The sequence below is a fragment of the Cucurbita pepo genome, chromosome LG04 (genome assembly GCF_002806865.2).
Source record: "Cucurbita pepo subsp. pepo cultivar mu-cu-16 chromosome LG04, ASM280686v2, whole genome shotgun sequence".
Lineage (NCBI taxonomy): Eukaryota > Viridiplantae > Streptophyta > Magnoliopsida > Cucurbitales > Cucurbitaceae > Cucurbita > Cucurbita pepo.
In genome coordinates, this window is record NC_036641.1 from 229,503 (window position 1) to 255,591 (window position 26,089).

Consider the following 26,089-nt stretch of genomic DNA (forward strand, 5'->3'; position numbering starts at 1 on the left):
TTTTTTTAATTCATAATAAATGAAAAATTTATGAATGGGTTGGTTCATAAGTTTCCCTAAAATTAATGGAGCGGAATAAAATTAATTCTAAAATATTATATATACATTTATTTATTTAATTAATTTTAGATTTATTTTTTATTATTCATTCTCCTCACCCATTTCAAAATAAATTTTAACTATTTAATTTTTTTTTAAATATATGTTGAAAATAGTTAGCAAAAAAATTTAGTTAAATATTTTAAAATAAGTAAATAGATTTTTATTCAAACTACTAATTTACTTTCATTAAAATAAAAATTTAGATAAATGATGTTAACGAACCTATGTTTGAATTGGATTGAGTTCGTTAATTAATAAAGATGGTTTAGGTTGAAAATTTTACGAATCGAACAATTGGGTTCGGTTTAAAAAATATTTCAACTCGACCCAACTCATGAACATTTCTAGTTCGAACTAGCGTGTTGTCATCGAACCCACTTAAAGTCAACGAGTGAGAATTTGGTACTGAATTTGACTAATTAGAGCGAGGAGAGTATATATGACAACAATTAAGAAATCTACGAGACTCTGCCATTGTGATGCCCCACATTGGTTGGAGAGGAGAATAAAAGACACTTTCGATAGCTGAAGCGTCTTGAGGGAAGGGCGAGAGTAAAATCACAGTTTTCGTTAGAGTTCAATCCACGTGTGAAAATTGCAAGAAAAAGAAAAAAAAAATCGAAATAAATGAACTAAAATCACAATCGTAATCATCAAACCGATAAACTTTCCAATTCCCAGAATCAAGATTTTCCCCTCAACGACGCCCGCCATGGTAATCTCATCTGCAACTTTATCCTTCACATCTTCCATTCCCAGGCTTCCATCGTTTTCCCCTCCGTTTTCCTCCTCCAAATCCTCCTTCTTCGCCAACAATGCCACCGCCAATTCCTTCAACAAAGGCGACCATAGCCATTCTTTGCTATTGCGAACCACCAGGTCCAGAAAGACGATGGATAGAGCTCATAAGGGTCTCACTTGTAACGCTCTGTTTGGACTTGGAGTGCCTGAGCTTGTTGTAATTGCCGGCGTTGCCGCTCTGGTTTTTGGCCCGAAGAAGTTGCCTGAAGTTGGGAAGAGTATTGGAAAAACGGTCAAGAGCTTCCAACAGGTATGTTTATGTGTGGTTTTAATCAATTGTGTCAGTTTGGTTGCTCGGAAATTGTTGATTGTTAGGGATTTGATATCGGGAAGAGTTTTTTTCCACTGGATTTGGATAGTATGTGGTGTAGATGTTTGGAAATTGATTATTTGATGATTGTTGTTTCGTATAGTCGGATTAGGGAAGATTTTTACTGAATTTGAAATGAGATTGAATTGATGCAAAGTACGTTTTAGCTAACTAGAAAGCTTATCTACTTTTTCATGGGACTTGAACAACAATAGTTTGGAATTAGATGAAGCCTTGGTTTCGTGCCTTTTTCTGGATGTAAATAGAAATGCTTCACTTAAAAACAGTCCTATCAAAATCTGTTGTAAGTTTTCATGAAGATGTATTGTCATACCACTCCTTTAGTTCATAACCCTTTTAGCTCATATTCTCATTTATTTGGTTCATGTATGAGAATTAGTATTGATATGCCTATATAAAGGCTTGTCTAGCATTGCTTTGAGGTGTGGAGTCATTGTTTGAAGTCCCACATTGGTTGGAGAGGAGAACAAAACACCCTTTATAAGGGTGTGGAAACCTTCCCCTAGCAGATGCGTTTTAAAGCCTTGAGGGGAAACCCGAAAGGGAGAGCTCAAAGAGGACAATATCTGCTAGCGGTGGATCTGGGCTGTTACAAATGGTATCAGAGCCAGGCACCGGACTATGTGCTAGCGAGGAGGCTGTTCCCCAAAGGGGGGTAGACACGAGGCGGTGTGCCAGTAAGGACGCTGGCCCCAAAGGGGGTGGATTTGGTGGCGGTCCCACATCGATTGAAGAAAGGAACGAGTGCCAGTGAGGACGCTGGGCCCCGAAGGGGGGTGGATTGTGATGTCCCACATTGGTTGGAGAGGAGAACAAAATACCCTTTATAAGGGCGTGGAAACCTTCCCCTAACAAACACGTTTTAAAGCCTTGAGGGGAATCCCGGAGAGCTCAAAGAGGACAATATCTGCTAGCGGTAGATCTGGGCTATTACACATTGTCATTTTGTATTTGCCTAGAGGCAATTGGGAGGAACTTTGNGAATTAGTATTGATATGCCTATATAAAGGCTTGTCTAGCATTGCTTTGAGGTGTGGAGTCATTGTTTGAAGTCCCACATTGGTTGGAGAGGAGAACAAAACACCCTTTATAAGGGTGTGGAAACCTTCCCCTAGCAGATGCGTTTTAAAGCCTTGAGGGGAAACCCGAAAGGGAGAGCTCAAAGAGGACAATATCTGCTAGCGGTGGATCTGGGCTGTTACAAATGGTATCAGAGCCAGGCACCGGACTATGTGCTAGCGAGGAGGCTGTTCCCCAAAGGGGGGTAGACACGAGGCGGTGTGCCAGTAAGGACGCTGGCCCCAAAGGGGGTGGATTTGGTGGCGGTCCCACATCGATTGAAGAAAGGAACGAGTGCCAGTGAGGACGCTGGGCCCCGAAGGGGGGTGGATTGTGATGTCCCACATTGGTTGGAGAGGAGAACAAAATACCCTTTATAAGGGCGTGGAAACCTTCCCCTAACAAACACGTTTTAAAGCCTTGAGGGGAATCCCGGAGAGCTCAAAGAGGACAATATCTGCTAGCGGTAGATCTGGGCTATTACACATTGTCATTTTGTATTTGCCTAGAGGCAATTGGGAGGAACTTTGTTGAGAGACTTTGTTGTAGTGTGAGAGTGTGAGAGATACACTTGTAAACACTTTGGTTATAGTGTGATTGACTACCAACCGTGGATGTAGGAGAATTTATTCCCTCCAATCCACGTAAATCTTTGTGTCTCGTTGTTTAATTTTCTGTTTGTGAGTGTGGGTGCAACCGATCTTGCTTTCGCTTACGCTACAACAAATGGGTATCAAAACATTTTGGTTGTGGCGCTTGGGTACAACAAGTGGTATCATAGAATTGAAAGTTGTGGCATTACGGCACAACAAAGTCATTCCGAACATTTAAAATGAATCAAATAATACTTCTGTAACTGTCTATGAACCTGTTGTTCTGGCTCAGCTATCGTGATAAAAATGGACTTAAATAGGTGGGAACTCCACCCTCTTTCTTGAGAGGACCTTTAGCATGTTGAATAAGAAAAGAAGAAAAGTTCTTGGAAATCTCAATGGCATGATCGTAAGCTGTCGTACAACCTACCCTGTGTGCTTCTCACATAGTTTGTGTATTTTGTGCAAAAAAGTTGGAAGACCATACCCATCTGTTCTGTTCCTTTAGTCAGAAGCCTTGATGTTCTTGTGCTGAAGTGTTCAATCTGGTGGAGGGTCTTTTAGTGTCTATCACACGGAACCTTTGCCAACCCCATCCTTTTAAGCGGAAAGTAAATATGTTTTGGAATTATATTATCAAAGCGGTATGTGGGAGGTGTGGTTGGACACTGGTTGGTGTAGTATGGTAAAGGGTGAAGTATGACAATTAGAATCTATAAAACAAAGGAGTGGGAAATAAAGATTCAACGAGATAGTAAACAAACGGAATCTTTAAGGGTCGGGAATCATAGATTCAACCAGATAAACCGGGGAAACATTATTTTTACTTGGTTCCGTTTTCTTAAAGAAGCAATTTCATTCACAAAAACAGAGGAGAAGTGCCTTGATCCGAAGCATTTGCAATAAACATTTCCATTTGGACTAATGATTGTTGGTATGATATTCTTGATACATTGAAGAAGACGATTAAGGAGGATTTCATGTTGGATCCTATCCATGTAGAAATGGGGAGATATTGAGATGTCTTGCTGCAGAATTGGCAAAAGATTTGTGCGTCTACGTTGGATGGTGACTGTAGGTGACTTTGCTATGAACTTCGAAGATTGGAATGAAAAAAAAAAATTATTAGCCAGCGGAGATGTTACTTTGTAGGTGATTAAAAGTGTTACCTTGTTATGGAGGTTTATTCATTAATAGGTGGATGAAGGAGGTCTCAAACCATCGGAGAATAACGTGCATATTCTATTTCTCATGCCGTGCTATGAAAAGGAGAAACAATGCAAAACGTTCACCCTATCTTTTCTCCAATCTTCGGGGGTAGTTGCTGCTGAAAGTCAGGAAGGGTGTTTGATATAATGCCACTACAAGTGTACACACGTTACACTCATGATAAAAAGAAGCAGTCACGTATGGAACCCATTAGTGGAATTGTCTTCCACCTTCATTTTGATTTTTAGTTATTCCCTTGTTTTAGATTAAGAAAATTTCTCAAATATTGGCTAATCCTTACTCCCTCCCACAACAACACTGTTAAGGGCTCAAGTTTGGGATCGAGTTATGGATCTCTCGTAAGTGGAGGTAGACAGTGTTTGTGTGGGGGAAGAAGTAGAATTCTTCTTTCGACCTATTTTGAATAATTGTAAGGCTCAAATAGAGGGAACCTTAAACCTTTGAGTTAAAGTACTCAAGACTAAATTGGAAATTTTTAGGTACCATCTTCATTGATGTTTATGACTATATGTACCAAGTTGTATAATAATCATTGTTACATCAATGGAACCATGACTCAATCATGGAGGATCATCCTCCTAGAACAAAGGAAATAACTAAAAATAGAAATGAAAATGGAATCCTTACAACCATTGTTATATCAATAGAGCCATGACTCAATCATGGAGGATCATCTTCAACTAACACCAGCTCTTCAGGAAAGGAGGAGAAAAAGAGGAGGAAAATGAAGGAAGAAAATGAAGAACAGTGTTCTTCAAAAGTTTTAATAAAGAACATAAACCTGCATATGTTCTGCAAAAATCAAACTTGGAAGTAATGGATAAAAGGGCAGTAAAATCTTTGTATACCTTTATTCATATTGGCTGGTGGGAGGTGTTCAGAAGATCAGTGGGATTGTTAACATTATGTATGAAAAGATAATAAGACTATAAGAGTTACAATTGAGACGTTTGTTGTAATAACGTTGAACCACAAAGGTTGCAGGAAAAATTTAAGAGTATCTTAGCAGTTACTCTTAGCTTGAATGTGAGCGGTCGAACATCAATGAGGTTAAGAGTATCTTAGCAGTTACTAATTCAACCATCGAAGTAATAACCAAATGCCTCAAAAGTGCTTTTTTCGGTACTTAAACCGTTAGTTTTTAATCGAAATCCATCCCCCATATCCTTCAATGAACTTTTGATGACTATGCTTGTATCAAACCAGTTCTCAATCTTCAGATTTAAATCACCAACCAATTGCCATTTTCCCAACACGCAGAAATCAATGCTTTATCAGTTATTAAGGAATTGATCTGCACTTAAATTTTAAAGTATGCTTCTGCTGAAGTTTTGATATCCTTCCAAGAAATATGCACAAACAGCTGACTTACCACCAAGAAACTTTCAAAATCCATTCTAACCACTTCATGAGGTTTTGTGTAAGACTATTGGATATTTCTGATGTTGTTTGTTAATTGTTATCTTATTTATTTATTTAATGAATTGATTGGATGTTCTTTTTATGTTTAAAGGTAGAAATTTACAATAAAGGTATCAAATATTCATAATTTGTCGAAATATATGCATATGTAAGGGGGGAAAAATTAACATGTCGTGTCCTACTTTTTTGAAAATCGATGTAATGATATTTCCATGTCGTATAGTTTCCAATGTCGTGTGTCCATGTCTGTGCTGCTCTATAGGATGGAAGTTGGTCATTTCAAGTTATTTTTCGCCAAAATCGATGCTTGATAAAGAATTAAAAAAAATGACACTGAAACCGAAGATTCGGAAGTTGTGTGAATCACACATTTAGTTTACACTAACCAATCGAGTTTGTTAATTCAGTTTCGTTGTTGTCTTATTTTTTCAAATTTTGGATTAGACCCCTATTGCTCTTAGGCCAACCTTCGGAGCCATTTACGTTTGAGCATAACATTCTTTCTTATCAAATTGTGTATCCCTAAATAACGAATAGCCGGAATCATGGCATCATTTACCCAAAGTACATTGGAGCCCCCATCTCAGAGACAAAACAAACTAGAATTATTCCAATTATGATTATCTGAATTGAATTGAAGTCTAGCTTTCTTTCTTTCTTTCTTTCTTTTTTTGTAAAATTATCAATTGCTCTGAAGTTTTATATTTCCCAAGGAATTTTCATTTCTTTCTAAACTTAGTAGTCTATATGTTATCGATATTTTATGATTACAAAGATGAAGTTTATGTAATACCTTTTTTATTTTAGAGTTATGAAAGGGAACTTCATATCTTGGACAAATTGAATATTGAGGCCTTGTAGTTTGTGTGCTACGTACCATATGAACCAACATTTTAAGTTTGCTGTTGTTATGAGTTCCCACAGGGTTCACTAGTTAGGTTCTTGCTAATTTCATTAACCTTGGCTATATTTGGAAGTGTCAAATGCACTTTTGACATGGACAAAAGAACTTTTGACTCGAAATGTTTAAAAAAAATCATGTAGGAGAGTAATATAAAATGCTTTTTGAAAAATTGGAAAGTGCCTTGAAATACTTTGTTGTAGAGCGTTATGGTCTATGTGCTTGATTGGGAAGTCCTTCCAAAGTACTTTTAAGAATGCATAACCAATTTTACTTTACTTTTGCTCATTGTACTTTTTTAAAACCATTTCCAAATACGCTTTTAAGCATTTGTTAGTGAGTTAGAACATAATATGGGCAACGTAGGAGACATCTCTATTTTTTCCCTCGGGAATCCATAGAAGTACCATTGCTTAGTTTTCAATTTACCTCTGACCATCAAATGAAATGTGAGTAACCCGTCTTCCTCTCTTTGAAACAAGGTACGTTTCTAGTTCTGTCGGTGCTTGAAACAATTTAGTTTTCTCCATATTACTATATCTCTAGAGTCAATAATTTTATATGAGGAACTACTGAACTCAATCACTTGCTGCCGTTACTNTTCTCTTTGAGGTCTATTATGTGGAGGTACTCAAATTGGATCAATGATTGATTTCTAGGTTTCGTCGTAAACCTAATTGGTTACTTCTAATAGTTCAAGTGAATCAAGGATAAAGTAGCTTCAAGTTCGTTTATGAAACATGTTTTCAATCTTTCTTATTGATTTTCAAGCTCGAGGAAAACTTCAATTGCTCAATGGTTAAAGAATCAGCTAAACGAGGTTATCTGCTTTTGAGTTTCCTAGTAGGACTTATGTTTCTAATATCATTGCAGGCAGCTAAGGAGTTCGAGTCCGAGCTGAAGAAAGAGCCCGAGTCAATCGGAGAGACCGCAGTAGAAAAGCCTACATCAGTAGATGATGAGGAGAAGCAAGATTTGAAGGTATCAAACCAAAAGGAGAGTGTATGAAGCGGTAGGTAGTACCATCAATTTCATGTCCACTTGTTCCTATCATTGTACTTTATGTATGTGAATGTGTCTTTGGAATCTGAAGATCACTTAATGAAGAAAATTAGTTTTCCAGTGCTGGTCTCTAATAGCTATCATATTCCACTCTAATTAAATCAAAAGGAATTATGAGCTACAAGCTCAAGAACAACCAGCAAGGCCGATCCAAGAGGGCAGCTTTTTGCCTTACTAACAACTGTATCTGTATCCCTCCCTACATCATCTGCTTACCATCAACTTTTATATCACTCTCCTACATGATGATTCTTTTATTGGTAGTAAAAATACTTTTGGCCATGACCCGATATCTGTTTCCCTCCCGCTCCCACGCTTCCCCTTGCCTATACACCCGCCACACTAAAATCCTTTCTACCCTTCATTACTTTCGTTAATCGCTACGGGGGCAGATAGATTTCATTTGGGATACTCATTGCTCATGATATTTGGGACACTGAAGTAGTTATATGCCTTTTGAATTCATGACTTTTGCTCTCTGGTAAATAGTTTTTAGATTTCTATGCAAAGTCTGGAATTATGATATCATGACTGAACAGAGTATTTATATGCCTTTTGAATTCATGACTTTTGCTCTCTGGTAAATAGTTTTTAGATTTCTATGCAAAGTCTGGAATTATGCTATAACAGTTTGAATCTATATAAAGTTCTGCAGCTATTCTTTTCTGGATGAGGGCGATAATTTGCTTATTGATTTGAAGTCCTGACTTTGTTTGATTTTTGAAAAGGACCAATTTCAATTCAAAGTTGAAAGCTGTAAGGCAAACTTGCTTTGTCTTGAACTGATGCCTTATTTTATGTGCTTTATATGATAATAGGTCCATTGATTCATGAGTGTGACATATCCTTATTTTATGCCTTACATTTTAAGCATGCACTTTTCTTCGTTTAAAATTGCTTTTGGGTGGGCAGAGAATTTGGCTTAAAGTTTGTTGGTTGTGGTCTTCTTAGGTGGCCCACTAGTTTGAACCATCCTATATGTAGCCAGGCATAAATATTATTGTACACTTCTTCTTTCATGTTCTTCAAGACCCAAAATGGATGAGTTGGGAAATGTTGTGCTGTTAGATTCAACTGAACTTTCATTAAGTGCCTGTAATCTGCTGATTGAGACTCTAATTCAACCCTCTTGCGTTCGTCATCAGATATCTAAAACTATGTTCTTATCAAGTCAGTGGCCGTCATGATCTTATGATTTTGATGCGCATTTTGATTTACGTCTTGCTCGTTTTGACTCGTTTTGACTGTTGAGTCAATCTATGATGGTTTTCGTTTGTATTTTCGATATTTATGAAAAAGATGTAGAGGATTTGAGAAGGATTGAATGCTGTTCATTCACGAGATTTGTTTATATTTGTGTTTGTAGTGAGAGATTCTTTAGATAGTTACAGTATTGAATAATTTGCAACATGATTTGATGGATCTTTTGTAAAATTTGTCAAGATTATTCCTCATATGGACCCCTCAGGGAAGTTTTTTCTTGGAGGGAAGATATGGAATACCAAATAGTCAATGTTTTTTTGATTAGTACTCGTTTTTAATAGGTGGATCAAATTGTCAAATCACTCGTCATGTTCGTTAAATTATGCAAAGTCGAGAAATAGCGTTGAAATAAGGTAAAGACGTATGCAAACTTCTTTTAAGAGGTGTTTTGAGTGTGAAGTTGGGTGGAGTGGATTTTTTAACTGAGCATGGTATGCAAAAATAACTCGGGACATGAGAAGGTTTATGCCTCGATATTACTTGGATGGATGGATGGATGTTCGAGATGTCTTGATCATAAGAGACGGTTTATGAGTTGGTTCTTGGTAAGCATGTTCGAGCGAGCAACAAAGGTTGTTGCATTTACAGGGCTCATGATGACATCATGAAGCATCAAAGGCAGACGAAAAAGTAAAATGAGGCTTGAGTTCTCTTTAAAATAGGCCACGAATGAGTCTAAATCATAACGTCGCTCGATTCGAAAAGTATGTCTCACAACTTATAACTCAAACTCAAACTTCTCGTTATGAGCTCACAATTTTTCTCTTCCCTCTCTTCTTCCCCTCGTCTTACCCCTACCTCTCTTTTCTCGAGATATATTTTTTAATTTCTTAATTTACGAGACTTTCTTTGTTTCTTTTATCTTAAAATTTTCATTATTATTACTAATTATTAAGTAAAATATAGATAATTATCAGCAAAAATATTTTTATTTTTATTCTATAATTTTAATAATTTTGTTGATAACTTTTATCCTATAATTTTAATTTTAAAATATAAATTATATGAAAGTGTTCTAAATAGCTTTTAGCTTGGAAAATAAATTTTAAATCAAGATTTTAAAATGGATGAAAAAAGTTTTTATTTAAATTTGAAAAATAGGATATAACTTATTTTATTTATCTTAATCGAAATTGACACTTTCACCAAAATTATAAAATGTTTATAAAATAATATGATTTAAAATCTCAATTTTTAATCGAAGGAGAACAAGGGTATTATTAGAATTTTAAAAATTTATTGAAATTGAAGATGGTACGGTTAAATTTCATAATGACATTTCTCAACAATAATATAAAAAAAAAAAAAAAACAAAAAAAAAAACGTAAATGTGCTCCCGATGTTCATATAACCTATTAATCTGAACAATTTGGACTACAGTTACATTGATTTTTTTTAAAACTAAAAAATTCTATTTGGTTCGTAAGTTAGAAAGACCCGACAAACCAACAAAATAGAGTTCACAACCTAAACTAACCATGTCGTACTTGTAAGATTGTTATGAAAATAAAAAATATTTGACACGGGTAATGTTAAATATTTAAATTTTATGAAATTTTAGTTATTGACGTAACATATTACTGAATAAGTAGATTTTTTTAAATAATTAAAAAAATGAACAACTCAACCATTAAAAAAAATAGGTTATTAATTCAACAAACTCAAAATTTTGGATCGGTACAAAAAAAAATTCTTAAAACAATTCAACAATCTAAAAGTACGTGATTCGATTGGATTGGTATCGAGCCATTCACGTTATCAATCCAACCGACTCGAATTTTTAGATTGGTTTCCTTAAACCAACTCAATCCAATTGAGTTTTATCCTCCGTTAACATTCTTAAATATTTTATTTTAAAATTGGCCCTTTGTTAAAATAATAATAATAATAATAAATAATAAATAATAATAAAGAGCTTTTCAACTTGATTAGAATTGGATTAAAAGATTTGATATTTAAAATAAGAAGAAAACAAAATTAATGAGCTTTCTCCCTGCCGATAATTATTATATGTAATATGCCGTTATTGCTACCTTTTGCTTACGTTCCAATATAACACCAATTTCAATTTCTTAAATCTGCTCCCGTTTTCTAAAACTTTCTTCTTGAACCGAAACCAGAGGCTCGAGTATACGTCGCTTGGCCGTAGGCGACACAAGAATGAACAGGCTTAACTCACTTATTGGTGGAAAATGAATGGCTATGAAAGTGGGACTGTGACAGTTTATTGAAATTTATTTAATTTCTTATATTTCCAATATCCAACAAGAATGAAAGGATATTGATGATGAATTAAAAGTATTCCTTCTACCTTTCTACAATTTAATTTTATTTAATTTTTTGTAAAAAGTATTATTATTATTATTATTATTATTATTATTATTATTATTATTGAAAATCCTAATCAAATAAAAAGTTGGTGATTTAATATTATTATTTTGGACCATTATTCACCAAAGTGGAGATGAAGCTTTCCATGTAAAGACAAAACATATATTATTTTGAATTATTTATTTATTACTTTTATTGCTTCCACTATCAGAATTATTATTATTTTTTTTATATATAATTAAAATTTATATTAAATTTTAGATTTTTTTCCTTTTCATTTATCAACTTTTAAAATATTTAATGAAAAATTATTTTAATTTTCACCTTAATATTTATTTTATTTTTATTATTTAGACAGTAATTTTTAAAATATATATTAAAATCGAGAGTTCCACAAAAGCCTCGTACAAATGAACATAGTGTTCTTATTTGTAAACACCTGATTTTCTCGGGCCAATGTGGAACTACTGTCTTAAAAAATCTTCAACTGGGTTGGGTTGAGTTCATTACTTAATAAAAGTTGTTTGAGTTGAAAAAATTTAAACCCGAATAATTAGATTGAATCTGAAAAATGTCTGACCCGATCTAACCCAACTGACGAAACAGTAAACTCGGATAGGTTCCGAATTTCATTGACTCTCATGTAAAGAAGCGAAGACAAGGGGCAGGTGGGCTGCTATCCCGCTTCGGTCACCGCTATCCTGCCTCTTGACCGAAGGGCCAACCCACTCTTACCCTCCATCCAATTTCTTACTTTGTGGTTGTTTCATGTAGATCTCTTTCTCGAAACCACTATAACAACAAGCTACTCGATTTCTATGCCAATCAAATCTTCAAAGCACAGTACTATGTTTAAATTGAGTTACAGATCTTAATTAAATATTTAAAAATAAATAAATAGATATTTTATAGACTAATATTTTATTTTTATTAACGATAAAAATTTGAATAAATGATCGAAACAACTCAAACTACCTAACCCAAAATTTTTATCGTTGAGTTGAGTTCGTTATTTAAGTTTAAAAAATTTACCACGCGAACAATTAGATCAATCGAAGAAAATGTCACAGTCCAATCTAACTCAGCCTACGAACACGTCAAATCTTTAGATCGGAATAATTAACGAGCCAATTTAAAAAAATTTGTTTGATTCCCTATGCTTTTTGAGGGCATAGCTCTCCTATTATTTGGTCTAGATTCTTGTTGTCACCTCCAAAGACTTTTAGAAATTATTAGAGATTCAATTTGCAAGGGTCCTAAGGTCTACCCTCAACTTCAAGTGCCTTTAATGGCATATTATCCTCTTCATTGTGGAAAGTTTCATGATTAGGACTTTGACTCGGAACGAGAAAAAACGAGTTGAGGGTTGAATAAAACTTGTTCGGTTTTATAGAGACTAAGATTGAAGACGCTATGTATACACATGTAACATATCATCATATTAGTTTTAATGTGTGAGATTCTACGTCGGTTGGAGAGGGGAATGAAACATTTCTTATAAGGGTGTGAAAACCTCTCCCTAACAGACACGTTTTAAAACCGTGAGGTTGATGGTGATATGTAATGTGCCAAAACTGACAATATTTGCTAGCGGTGGACTTAGGTTGTTACAAATGATATTAGAACTAGACACTAGACGGTGTGCCAGCGAGAACGTTGGGCCCCAAGGGAGGTGTTTGTGAGATCCCATATCGATCTTATTCCATATAAAGGTGTGGAAATTTAAGAACCATGAGGCTGATGACGATATTTAAAGAGTCAAATTGGACAATATCTCCTAGCGGTGGGTCAAGGAAAAACCATAATGACTCGCTAATTGGATGTTCCAAGCTCAACTATAAGAATGAAATTACATGCAGCTGAGTTACTTACGTCTGATAGGCAACGAGTGCAAGTATACAAACACCGCAGTCACATATGATTTAATTGCATGCACGGATCTCTACAATGATATGATATTATCCACTTTTAGCATAAGCGCTCTTGGCTTTGCTTTGGACTTACCCAAAAGGCCTCGTACCAATCGAGATAATATTCCTTGATTATAAACTTTTGATCATTCCCTAAATTAGCTTATGTGGGACTTTCTTCGAACACCTCTCTTCGAACAAAGTATGTCTCCCCTTAATCGAGACTCGACTCCTTTTTTTTTTTTTTTTTATCCATGATAACAAACGAGGAAATCATAGATTCTCTGATCTACAGTAACAAACCAGCAGATCAGTAGTAAATAAGTTAATAATTTAATGGAGTTAGATTGTTAAATTGGGTCATTAATTTTTTCAAACCCTAGTTTTGTCTTTTATATCTTANATGGTGATATGTAATGTGCCAAAACTGACAATATTTGCTAGCGGTGGACTTAGGTTGTTACAAATGATATTAGAACTAGACACTAGACGGTGTGCCAGCGAGAACGTTGGGCCCCAAGGGAGGTGTTTGTGAGATCCCATATCGATCTTATTCCATATAAAGGTGTGGAAATTTAAGAACCATGAGGCTGATGACGATATTTAAAGAGTCAAATTGGACAATATCTCCTAGCGGTGGGTCAAGGAAAAACCATAATGACTCGCTAATTGGATGTTCCAAGCTCAACTATAAGAATGAAATTACATGCAGCTGAGTTACTTACGTCTGATAGGCAACGAGTGCAAGTATACAAACACCGCAGTCACATATGATTTAATTGCATGCACGGATCTCTACAATGATATGATATTATCCACTTTTAGCATAAGCGCTCTTGGCTTTGCTTTGGACTTACCCAAAAGGCCTCGTACCAATCGAGATAATATTCCTTGATTATAAACTTTTGATCATTCCCTAAATTAGCTTATGTGGGACTTTCTTCGAACACCTCTCTTCGAACAAAGTATGTCTCCCCTTAATCGAGACTCGACTCCTTTTTTTTTTTTTTTTCTTTTTGGAGTCTTCGAACAAACTACACCCTTTGTTCGATGCTTTAGTCACTTTTTGACTATGCATTCCAGGCTCACAATACTTTATTCGACATTTGAGAATTTGTCTGACATGTCTAAGTTTAGGGCATGACTCTGATACCATATTAGGTTGAATGTCACTGTGACATATATGAGTTAGCACCTCGTATTTATAGATGTGTATAATGAAAATTATATGATAAGCCTTGATCCATGATAACAAAACGAGAAAATCATAGATTCTCTGATCTACGGTAACAAACCAGCAGATCAGTAGTAAATAAGTTAATAATTTAATGCGAGTTAGATTGTTAAATTGGATCATTAATTTTTTCAAACCCTAGTTTTGTCTTTTATATCTTAATTAAAAATAAATTACGAATAAAATAACTTTGGTTGCATGGACTAAATATTTAGAAGTTTAGTAGCTCAAATATAATATCTAAAGTGATATGAGTTTGCAACCTAGTCGAGCCCAATTCTTTTAGGTCCGGTTGAATTGTCGGACCATTATTTTCTTTTTTAATTATCTAAAAAAAATCTACTTATTCACAGTACATGTTACATCAATGACAAAAATCTCATAAAATTTAAATATCAAACATTTACAAGTCACAGTAAGCCACGGTGCATTACTAACCTCAGCTACAAACAGGCACTTGTTCCTTTCTCGTTTGAGACTCAGCGTCCTCGCTGGTACATCGCTCAATGTCTGACTCTAATACCAGCTTAAATCCACCCCTAGCAAATATTATTTCTTTAGACTTTTCCTCCTGAGCTTCCAATAATGATAATTATAATAATAATAATAATGGAAAGAGAGGAGAAACAAATATAATTAAAATAATAGGAAAATTGGAACAGGGAGTAGGATTAGGAATAATAATAATAATAATAATTAATAATAAAAATCACAAAGTAATGAAGATTTTTAGGAAGAGATTTAAAAAAAAAAAAATAATAATAAAAAAAAAATGTAAGTGCCTTTATACTGTGCTTTTGTATAATAAAGTGGGTAAACAAAAAAGCTGAGAGAAACAAAGAGAGAGAACCAAAAAGAGGCCTTAATTTCATTTCATTACCCTCAAAATCGCTTCCCTTCCGCCTTATCGCCTTCCGGATCTGCCACCCATTTCTCCGACACCCTCCCCCTTCTTCACCGCCACCACCGCCTCCCCTCCATTCACTCCTCTGTTCTCTGTTCCCATTTTGGGGATACTCATTTATGGCCGGAATCCCCTCTGAGGGGTTGGGAGATGACTTCTTCGAGCAGATTCTCGCAGTGCAGCCTGGTTACGCCGGCGGAGCAACCGGCGATGTTGTCTCTATTCCGATGGGCTTGCAACTTGGGTCTGGCGGCGGCGGCGATGGGTTGAGAGGGATAGCTGGGCTGCAAGGAGGCGGTGGAGGAGGAGGGATGGGTATGCCGTTGGGGCTGAATTTAGAACAAGGGTTTTTGAGACAAGAGAGGTTTAGAGATGAACTTAATAACAATAATAATAACAATAATACCACTAATAATGCTTCATCTTCTTCCACTGCTTCTTCTGGAATCACTGTAAATCTCTCTTTCCCTCTCTTAATTTCTTCATTTCTTCTTCATGTTCTTCAGTGGGGAGGGACGGGATTTTGGGGGTTTTTCTATGCTCTCTTTGGATCATCTCAATGATTTCAACCCAGATTAGAACACGTTCAATTTTCCCATTTTGGGTAACTTTGATCTTCTTTTTACTCTTTTTTCTTTGTTTTTTGTGTTTATTATTATTATTATTTTTTATTTTTCTTGTCAAATCTCTGATTTTAGAATAAACTTTTGTTTTAATTTAAAAAAAAAAAAAAATTGATTAAATTGAAAATTGTTTGTTCTTCTTCTCCAGAGTTAGGAGCAGTCTACTTCAGCTACAGAAATTTTATTCCCATTCTCATAATTTTTTTTTTTTTTTTAATTATTATGATTCTTAAGGGTGTTTCCGTCATTTCACTCTTGTTTTTCAGGAGAGAGATTCTTCGGTTCAGCACATGAACGCCTTGTTTCCTTCCTTTGGACATTTGCAGCAGACTCAACAACTCCGGCCACCTCCGCCGCCGTTACATCTTCACCAGGTGAATTTACATTTTTCTCCCTATATCCCTCCTTTTTTTCTTTTTTCTTTTTCTAAAAATAATAATGTTATTTATTCTAATATGCATTTGGGTTTATCATAATTATTAATTAAAAGCGTTCATAAATTAATCCTCGTTATAACCTATGCTTTTTTAGCACATTTAATCATAGTGACATTAAATCAAAATAAATAAATAAAGCACACAAGACAATTTTGTTAATAAAAGGGTTATTTATTTATTTTTTTAATTTTTTTAATTTTTTAAAAAATATCACATGTGATGCTCGATACTAAATTTCAAACCAAGTACAAAAAAACGCGTTTTCTGAATTAATTTTTTTTTTTAAAAAAAAAAATTCCTTTATTATTATTATTATTATTATTATTCTTGAACCCAAACAGTTCTTGTGTTATCTTCGTTTCCAAACAGACCTTAATCTTCAATTTTTTACTTTGGGGAGTGTGTATTACACGTGTCTGATTCTCATTGGTGTTTGTCTTGTATCAATTATTGATTGACGGTAAAAGACAAACAAACCATCTCTCCCACGTGTGTAAATTCTTCGTACGTGTAAGTAATCTTTGCCGTTGGATTCTGGAAGCCTAAGCATGATCATTCGCTTACGTCATTACTCAAGGAGCGTCTGAAACACGCTCCTTTTATTTTTTTCCAAAGATGTCAGAGTCCATCCACGTGGTTGTGTTTTATTGGCGGAAACCAAGAACCCATGTTTTATTCTTTTAAATTAATTTTTTATATGCTAGTGCTTTTTTCTTTTAATTTTTTTTTTAATTCTTTTTAACTTATGTTAATTTTTTAATTAAAATAATATAAATAAAATGTCTGTTACCCACAAAAAATTTATTCTTTGTTCTAAAAATATGAATGTGGTCAGTAGGACAATATTGTAATTTCCTTCATTTTTATTTATTTATTTATTTATTTATTTATTTATTCATAATATTTTAATTTGTGCTCCATTATTATGTGTTGGTTTTTGGAACCTTGTAGCCATCTTTAGCCAGATGCCTATTTATATATAAATAAATGAATAATTTTATTTTTTTATTGCTTACAAAGAGAAAATGACAATTGAGAAATTCCCATTTTAATGGCTAATTTATTCATTATATTCTTTTTTCCAATTCTTCCATGGAAATATGACTAAAGGAAAGCATACAAATAGTTTGACATATGATGATGTATCTTCTTTGGATTCATGTGCAGCCCTTTCACAATCAGACAAATCCCGGGATGGTTGCTGCTGTACCGCAACCTTCTCAAATCCGTCCGAGAGTTCGAGCACGACGTGGGCAAGCGACTGATCCTCATAGTATTGCCGAAAGGGTAATCTCTTCTTTCGATTTTTAAGAATGTCGATAGATATGTATGGAAGTCCTCTTGTTTACTACTAGTTGACTAGGAAATGTCTTTGTTGTGTTCCGCAATAGAAATGAGAAATGGGAAACGAGAAACGAGAAACAATACATGTTGACAGAGCGGTGTTTTTTTATCTTAGTATGTCACTTGTTTGTTGTGAGATCTCATGTTGGTTGGAGAGGAGAATGAAATATTCTTTATAAGGGTGTGGAAACCTCTCCCCAGTAGACGCGTTTTAAAACTGTGAGGCTAATGATGATACGTAACGGGCCAAAGTAAACAGTATCTGTTAGGCTGTTAGAAACGGTATTAGAGCCAGACACTGGGCAGTGTGTCAGCGTGGACGCTGGCCCCCATGGGGGTGGATTGTGAAGTCCCATATCGGTTGGAGAGAGGAACGAAACATTCCTTATAAGGGTGTGGATACCTCTCCCTAGTAGACGAGTTTTAAAACCGTGAGGTTGAAGACGATATGTAATGGGCCAAAGTAGACAATATATGTTAGCGGTGGGTTTGTGCTGCTACAAATGGTATCAGAGCCAGATACTGGGCGGTGTGTCAACGAGGATGCTGGGCCCTCAAGGGGGTGGATTGTGAGATTACACATCAGTTGAACAGGGGAATCAAGCATTCCTTATAAGGGTGTGGAAATCTCTCTCTAGCAGACGCATTTTAAAACCGTGAGGCTGACGGTGATACGTAACAGGCCAAAGTAGACAATATCTGTTAGCAGTGGGCTTGGGTTCTTACAAATGGTATCAGAGCCCTCAAGGGGGTGGATTGTGAAATCCCACATCGATTGGAGAGGGGAACGAAGCATTCCTTATAAGGGTTTGGAAACCTCTCCCTAGTAGACGCGTTTTATAACCGTGAGGTTGACGGTGATACGTAATGGGCCAAAGCGGACAATATTTGTTAGCGGTGGGCTTAGGCTGTTACAAATTTTATCAAAGCTAGACACCGGACGGTGTGCCAGCGAGGACACTAGGTCCAAGGGGGGTGGATTGTGTCCGGTGTGCTAGCGAGGACACTAGGTCCCAAGAGGGGTGGATTGTGAGATCCCACATCGGTTGCAGAGGGGAACAAAGCATTTCTTATAAGGGTGTGGAAACCTCTCCCTAGTAGACGCGTTTTAAAACTGTGAGACTGACGACGATACGTAATGGACAAAAGCAGACAATATCTAGCGGTGAGAGAGAAAGTCCATATTGAGCTTTTAGCACTTGTGCTTATTTAGGTATTTAGGAGTTCATATGAGGAAACCCCATCATTTTAAGAGCTTTGGGAAGCCCTTATAAAGGTTATAGATGCTAGATAGCCAAAAGAAGTGACATTCTTGACCACTTTAGAGATCACAAGGGAGGGGGTCAACCAAAAGGGTGCCCCAATGTGCCCTCCAATTCGATAACATGGCAATCTTACTCGGTCACAGAGCTTTATTCGATCGAAACCAATCGATCGAGCTGAGGTCGGTGTCCTTAAATCAAGAGGTTTAAGGACATCGAACCAGTCATTAGGGAATAACTAGCATCAGTGAAGGAAGGAGCGGGATAGATTATCAACGTAAAATTTTTACATGTCCCAATAAATATTTCGTGCTTCGCCCTCCTAGAGAAGACAAGGGGACGAGAGGGGGGTAGCGGAGACGCCTTCGTAAAGAATTTTCGAAGAAAGTTTCCTAAACGAACTCTAAAGGGCTTTCTTTTTTTTCACTTTTTGTGTTATCTATATCTCAATGAATCTTAGCTCGGTTCGACTGTCATGACTACAGTTGCGTCGAGAAAGAATCGCAGAAAGAATGAAGGCCTTGCAGGAGTTGGTTCCTAGCTGCAATAAGGTTTGGTTCCACTCAAAAACCTGAATTTTATTAACGACTCCGATTTCTCGAACACAAATCCATAGTCTCGACATTAACCAATTCGTTTCGTTTTGCAGACTGATAGAGCGGCAATGCTCGATGAAATTGTGGATTATGTAAAGTTTCTTAGGCTTCAAGTTAAGGTACTCATTTTCAAACTATTTTTCAGAACAAATGAAAGTTCATGTCCTCGTCGTTTACGAGTCACTCGAGTCTACCAAGCATGACCCCGGTTTTTATATTGGTTGATTTGTTTCCTAGATGCCTCGTATCTGATTTTATTCGATATACTTTTCATAGGTTTTAAGCATGAGCAGACTAGGTGGGGCAGGTGCGGTGGCTCAACTTGTGGCCGATGTGCCCCTATCATCAGTCGAGGTACGAAAATTTGAGCTTCGACGTTCTTTATAGAAATGACCCTCTTCTCCCGGGCTTAAAGATTAGCCCGAGATCGATTAAGGAACTATAGAAATGACCCTTTATTTTCTTATTGTGTTAAACGACCATTAACTCAAAAGCTTAAACTGATAGGTTATATCGCTCTCTAATCTTTTAGGGATTAGTCCCAAACCGAAAAACGTTGCTACTAAAATCACATTACAGGAGTTCAAACACGAAACCTCGTATTTTGTCATCATGTCAGCATATTTTCGACATTTCTCGTCGTTTTGTTTATGATTCTCAACCGGGATTTTACGTATTTATAGGGAGAAGGCATTGAGAGCGGTGCGAATCAACAAGCATGGGAGAAATGGTCAAGTGATGGCACAGAGCAACAAGTAGCAAAACTAATGGAAGAAGATGTGGGAGCTGCCATGCAATTCCTACAATCTAAAGCTCTATGCATCATGCCCATCTCATTAGCCTCAGCCATTTTCAGGACACACCAAGCCGATCCGCCGATCATGGTTAAGCCAGAAATGAACACTCCTTAGACCGACCGACCTTACGTGCCCATCTCGGACTCCAACCGTGCTAAGTTGGTTAAATCCATCTCGTTTATTGTTTCGTGATTATGGATATCATCAGCATAATATATAATCTAGTGTTTTTTTGTAACTCCTTATTGAAGTGAAGTGAAGTGGTGGAAAACGACCAAAATATTTTGTGATGGAAAATCTACAACTTTTGTTTCTTGTTTTTATTTTTTTTATTATTTGTTTTGTTTAGTTGAGAATGAATAAAAAGTAGATCATGGTATGTGTTGGATGATGAAAGTCCCACATCCGCTAATTTAGGGAATGTTCATGGGTTTATAATCAAATAGTACTCTTTCCATTGGTTTGAAGCCTCTTGGGGAAGCCCAAAGGAAAGTTATGAGAGCTTACGCTCAAAGTAGATAATATCATCTCGGGATATTGTGGAGAGTCGTGTTCATCTCGGTATGAAAGTGATTGGATGAGCGAATTAGGTCAAAAATTGGCTCAATTATTAATATACATGGAAAGGTGGAAGTAGTGGAAGATGATAATACCAAAAAGATGGTCTTGCTTTTCATCAATAGTGATTTGAAAATCAAAGAAAGGTGGGTTACTTTTTGTGTGGCCACAATCCTATCCTTTCATTGCTTAAGTTTTTGAATTCGATATTTTAATTGATTGATTTCTTCTATTCTTTTTGGTTGTTTTCGGGTCTAATTTTACCATAACAGTAGCTCTCTGTAACGATCCAGATCCACTACTCGTAGATATTGTTCTTTTTGGGTTTTCCCTTTCGAGCTTCCCCTCAAGGCTTTAAAACACGTTTGCTAGGGGAAGGTTTCTACACCCTTATAAATGGTGTTTTGTTCTCATCCCCAACCAATGTGGCACATCACAATCCACCCCCCCTTTGGGGCCAACGTCCTTACTGGCACACCACCTCGTGTCTACCCTCCTTCGGGGAAGAGCGAGAAAGCTGGCACATCGTCCGGTGTCTGGCTCTAATATCATTTGTAACGACCAAGATCCACCACTAGTAGATATTGTTCTCTCTAGGCTTTCCCTTTCGGGCTTCCCCTTCAGGCTTTAAAACGCGTCTGCTAGGGGAAGGTTTCTACACCTTTATAAATGGTGTTTTGTTCTTCTCCCAACCAATGTGGGACATCACAATAACGATGTTAAGTTGGAGTTTGTGGATCAACTTTTACTTGTTACAAGTTGGATGTACGGAGTTCAATTTGGAGGTATTATCTCTAAATACGAGATTCTCTCGTGGATATTTTTTGTGTTTGGCCTTTGATTAACTCTAATGGAGCTAGTAATATAGTTGTTTTACTTGTTTATATTCATTGTACGAAAAATTTAAGGTTATTAGTGTAATCTTGAACCGCTGTAGTTGACATAGTAATAATCTAAAAAGTCTATAATATATGGATAAGATGAGGTGTCTTATTGTTCAGATAAAGACACGTGAGTATATCGTATACAATGAATTTGTATAAGATTAGACCACAAAGTTTTTTAATCTCTTTTTATCAATTCGTTAAATACGAAGATGCCTAATATTCCACAAGATAATCATATGCGATTCAATCTTAATCTTGAGTCCCAAGGGGTAGTGCCTCGGGATCAAAACTGGTCTAATTCAATTTCTAGTTCAGTTCTCAAGAGATTAACTTAAATAAATCGTAATGGATAATCTTACCATTATACAGTTTAAAACCCTTTAATTAAAAAAAAAATTAAAGTCTACAATATTAGAAATCAATAAAGGCAAAAAATAGTTTCAAAATATTTATAAAAAATAAAAATAAATAAATACTGATGTTTTTTTTTTTTTAAAAAAGAGAAGTGAGTTTAGGAGGTAAGGTGTTTCTCGGCTTCCATCCCGCCTGAATATTCGTTAACCCTCCGAATTGACTAAAACCCTAATTCCAACCTGAAGAAGCCGATTACGAACTCATGCATTTTCCCAAAATGCGTTCCTCCTCTCGATTCCTAATCAATCTTTCCGAGACAAACACATCTAATCTCAATTTGTTCTTCCCCTTCTCTTCTTCCGATCGCAGTCCCCGAAATTGTGTTTCGACTCTGTTACAGTCCCGGTCTATCTTCTCCACGACGCAGCTTCACGATTCATGGATGGACAAGATCAAGGGAGCCTTCACTGGAAAGAAGAGCTCTTCCGAAGGAACCGAAATCAGCTCTGAGTCCTTTACTCTCCTCCGTACGCCTCATTTCCCATCACTTAAAGTTGTATTTCTTCAATTGCACGATAATATATCTAAGTTTATGACCAAATTTAATTATTTGTCTGTTTATTTATCTCAGGGTTTGCTGATGAATTGAAAAATGCCCGAAGAGTGGGGGCATTCAAGCAATATATAGTAGGAAGAAGTAGTGAAGCTACCTTTGCGGATGCTTTTGAGAAGCAGGAGGCAATTATTCGCTATTTGGGAGGATTTGATCCCACTGGGGAGGTTGGTTTTCTAGCAATTTGCTTTCTAATAATTACTTATTTGTTTGAGTTGCAATGGAAAAGTTATAATGTCTGATCTTGATGTAATGGTTCTTACACTGCCCATAAATGGAGTATTTGTTAATCTTCACTATGAGCCACTGGTAAAGTAGAAAACAAGAGGGAAAAATAGGACAATGAGATTAGTTTAGTTTTGGCCAAATTTAGAAATGTATATTTTACTGCTGAATAATTTGAGCTGCCACCATTTTTCCAGCAGATTGAAAACATGGGTCTCCTTCTCCAGATTTTCTAGCACTCATTGTTTTTGTAGGACAAAATTTCGTTAATTCAGTGAATATAGGAAAGGCAATGAAACCTTTCACTGAACCCAATGTGGTTACCGAAAAAACCTCAAACTAGCACTAATATCTGTTGAATTAAGTGAATAAAGCTGTAACTCATTCTCGCCCAATCAAAAGACAAACCCTCGTAGGAGTTCCTAACTTACTCATAATTTAGATTGAGTCACATATGATCATCTTATGAAACATTAATTCTCAATTAACGAATTTATAAAGAAAAGACTAAATATTTTGTTGTCTTAGTCTTAAACGAACTTATTTATAGGATACCCCACTCACATGTCTCCAAGTGAATGATTTGGACATTTATATAACCATTGCAAAATAGGGTTGCAAAATAGGGAGCTTAAGTGAATAAAGCCCCCTGTTTTGTTTAATCCAATTGACCAAATGGGAGCAAAGGAAGTTGTTGGGGTCTTTCTGCAACCATTACTATGTTTAATGGTTTGAAATGTGTTTTTTGAAGGGGCTTAAGCCTGAAGTGAAAAAGATTACAAAAAGGACTTGAGGTATTGATGCATGCTGTGTGCCTCGATGTGCTTCAGTGAGGGTACAATGCTTCAACGCTTCACTTTAAAAACACTGGGTTTGAAATTGATTTAGTTGTTTCACGTTTTGGCACTACAACATTTGATGATTAAGAAATAGGTTACATAACTTTACTTCCTAACCAGCTTTGGGATTCATGATCACTTGGTTGAACCGGAAGGGCTTTCCATTATGATCAGTCTTTCAGCACTTTCACTGCTATTTGATTTCTTCAATTGAATTCTTAATCTTATTTTCTGTCAACTGACAGGCAGGCATGATTTAGAGTTGTTTCCATGGGCCTATAACATTCTTCTTTTATTTGGTGAATTGGGTCCATTTTCTGTCTATGATAATTCGTTAGCTCGGTTTTTATCATCTGAGTTAGTGAAAATAATAACGAATAGAGTTACGCTAACCTTTATTTGTTTCCAACAGTTTCCATATTATTTTGCGCTTCTGGATAAGTTTTCTGATTGTGATCTTAGGCTTCCTGATCTTTAGAACATCCAAACCAGCCAAAAGCAAGAAGCAGCAAAAAAGTGTAATTGCACGATCGCTGATGTTGAGAATACACTGGCAAAGTTTATCTGGGCTAAAGAAGCACAAAAAAAGATTGAGAAGTTGAAGGAAGAAGGAAAACCTATGCCTAAGAGCATAGCTGAGGTAGATCTTTATACATATAGTTCCATGTTCTTAAAAACTAAAGTTTACTGTCAACGTTGCTTTATCTAGCCAAAGAAAGTAGTTATTGTATGGATACATTGCAAAACTCTTATCCTTTTCTGTTAATACGACTTGGTTCCTTCTGCTTTTGTACCACTCTGAAAACTGATAAGGGCTTGGAGTGTCCTGTTTTCTGGTCCTGCTTTCCGGCATACTTTTATATTTTTTATTTTTTTAAAATTGTGACAATGCTCAACTGATCATGTTTGTTCACAAATTATGTTTACTAGGTCCAGAAACTGGTGGGTTCAAATCCTTTGGATCTTGCTAGGTCTAATTTGGCTAAGAGTGGCCAGATCAGCCGTAATGCTCTCTGTCCTTGCGGTTCCAAGAAGCGATATAAACGGTATTTAACTTAGAACCGTTGCTTAATTATTGAATTCCAGTAGAACTTAAAATGTCTTTTCATTGAGCTTACCATCAATCCTCAATTCATAGCTTAAAACAAAGCAAAACCAGAAAGAAGATGATCATCCTTTGAGTAATAGACATTTTAAGTTTAGCTGAGCAAGTTAGGGTAGAACTTTGGTTCTTGGATGATGTAACTGTCCAGAAACTGATCACTGGAATGTTGATCATTTTTGTATTGCCCACCTTATTTATTGTTCCAAATCACTTTTATAAGCCCGTTGATCTTCTGCCTGGCCACAAAGAACCCATCACCACGACAATGCTTGCTTGAAATGTAGCCCCATAGTCATTCAGTTTTATCCTTCCAACTCGCCATGAACATCTGGCTCCTCTTTCCTTGTGCAAGTATGATTTTAAAAATGTGTATATACTTCTGTATAGCATGGATTTCTTATTACTGCAATTGTTTTTGTTTTTATGAAGGTGCTGCGGGAAGGATCAAACGGCATAGGAAGAGAACATGTTTGTCTGTTCCCTGTTTCTTGACTGAATAAGTGGCAGTTCATAAGGATTATGTTAGATTGATCTTTCTATTTTATGTTACCTAGTTGGTTAAGCCATTTATGGAGGGAATGAGACGTTGGCATGGTTTTTAAATGCGTCAAATCCTCATGATCCTTCACGGGATCTTCAATATGTAGTCTCGTGACAATAGTTGAGGTGCGTCGATCTTCTAAATATAGTAAGGACAGGCTATTGTCTGGTGACAATAGTCGAGGTGCGCCAATCTTGCAAATATAGTAAGGCCATGCTATTGTCTCGTGACAATAGTCGGTGCGCTGAAGCTGGCCCTAATAATGTGGTATGTATTCCTTGATCCTCAGTAGATCTTCAAATTTCACCTGAATGAGTTGGATTTTGCTAGGGGCTATTATTCATTAATTATATATGATGTTTGAGTTTGAGTACCTAAAAATACATTTCCTGCTAAAAGATATTCTTCTCTTTGGCTTGTTTCCTTTATCATCGCCAGCTTTTCGGTTTTAGTATAATGATCGGTTATGTAGAAATTTTCACACCCTTGTGGTTATGTAGAAGTTTTCACACTCTTGTATGTGAACTTTTAATATCTTTTATTTAAAATTGTACGAAAGGTATATAAATAAAAGTTTTTTAAAAATTTTTTTTTTATAACAAGATAACCCAACTAGAAAATAGAGGTTGAGCTGGGTTGTGAAAATTTACGAGTTGGGTTAGGTTATCAATCCAACCAACTCGAACTTTTGAGTTAGTTTGAAAAATTCTCTCAACCCAATCTATTCCGACTCGTGTATATCCTTCTTATGATCTAAGAGTTTAC

General features: G+C 36.0%; 3 protein-coding genes across 3 annotated transcripts; all 3 read left to right on the top strand.

Annotated features, from left to right (window-relative positions):
• The first annotated feature begins 751 nt into the window (after nt 1-751).
• Nucleotides 752-7,561, top strand: LOC111792119 (sec-independent protein translocase protein TATA, chloroplastic). Its single transcript, XM_023673454.1, has 2 exons — nt 752-1,153; nt 7,313-7,561. Exons 1-2 carry the CDS (start codon nt 815-817, stop codon nt 7,445-7,447), a joined length of 474 nt encoding a protein of 157 aa, XP_023529222.1. The 5' UTR covers nt 752-814; the 3' UTR covers nt 7,448-7,561.
• A 7,492-nt stretch (nt 7,562-15,053) lies between these two features.
• Nucleotides 15,054-20,525, top strand: LOC111793187 (transcription factor UNE12-like). The gene is made up of 7 exons (XM_023674962.1): nt 15,054-15,595; nt 16,033-16,140; nt 17,371-17,490; nt 19,295-19,360; nt 19,459-19,524; nt 19,682-19,759; nt 20,089-20,525. Exons 1-7 carry the CDS (start codon nt 15,263-15,265, stop codon nt 20,314-20,316), a joined length of 999 nt encoding a protein of 332 aa, XP_023530730.1. The 5' UTR covers nt 15,054-15,262; the 3' UTR covers nt 20,317-20,525.
• Nucleotides 20,526-22,158: 1,633 nt separating this feature from the next.
• LOC111793188 (protein translocase subunit SecA 1) lies at nt 22,159-25,636 on the top strand. Its single transcript, XM_023674963.1, has 5 exons — nt 22,159-22,528; nt 22,633-22,781; nt 24,157-24,318; nt 24,609-24,724; nt 25,213-25,636. The coding sequence occupies exons 1-5, from the start codon at nt 22,264-22,266 to the stop codon at nt 25,238-25,240; spliced, it is 720 nt and encodes a 239-aa protein (XP_023530731.1). The 5' UTR covers nt 22,159-22,263; the 3' UTR covers nt 25,241-25,636.
• The last annotated feature ends 453 nt before the right edge of the window (nt 25,637-26,089 follow it).

Coding starts and splice junctions, on each gene's coding strand:
- LOC111793187 (XM_023674962.1), top strand. CDS start 15,263: ATGGCCGGAATCCCCTCTGAGGGGTTGGGAGATGACTTCTTCGAGCAG. Junction 16,141..17,370: donor CGCCGTTACATCTTCACCAG/GTGAATTTACAT, acceptor ATTCATGTGCAG/CCCTTTCACAATCAGACAAA. Junction 19,361..19,458: donor TGGTTCCTAGCTGCAATAAG/GTTTGGTTCCAC, acceptor TTCGTTTTGCAG/ACTGATAGAGCGGCAATGCT.
- LOC111792119 (XM_023673454.1), top strand. CDS start 815: ATGGTAATCTCATCTGCAACTTTATCCTTCACATCTTCCATTCCCAGG. Junction 1,154..7,312: donor CGGTCAAGAGCTTCCAACAG/GTATGTTTATGT, acceptor ATATCATTGCAG/GCAGCTAAGGAGTTCGAGTC.
- LOC111793188 (XM_023674963.1), top strand. CDS start 22,264: ATGCATTTTCCCAAAATGCGTTCCTCCTCTCGATTCCTAATCAATCTT. Junction 24,319..24,608: donor TGCCTAAGAGCATAGCTGAG/GTAGATCTTTAT, acceptor TATGTTTACTAG/GTCCAGAAACTGGTGGGTTC. Junction 24,725..25,212: donor TCCAAGAAGCGATATAAACG/GTATTTAACTTA, acceptor GTTTTTATGAAG/GTGCTGCGGGAAGGATCAAA.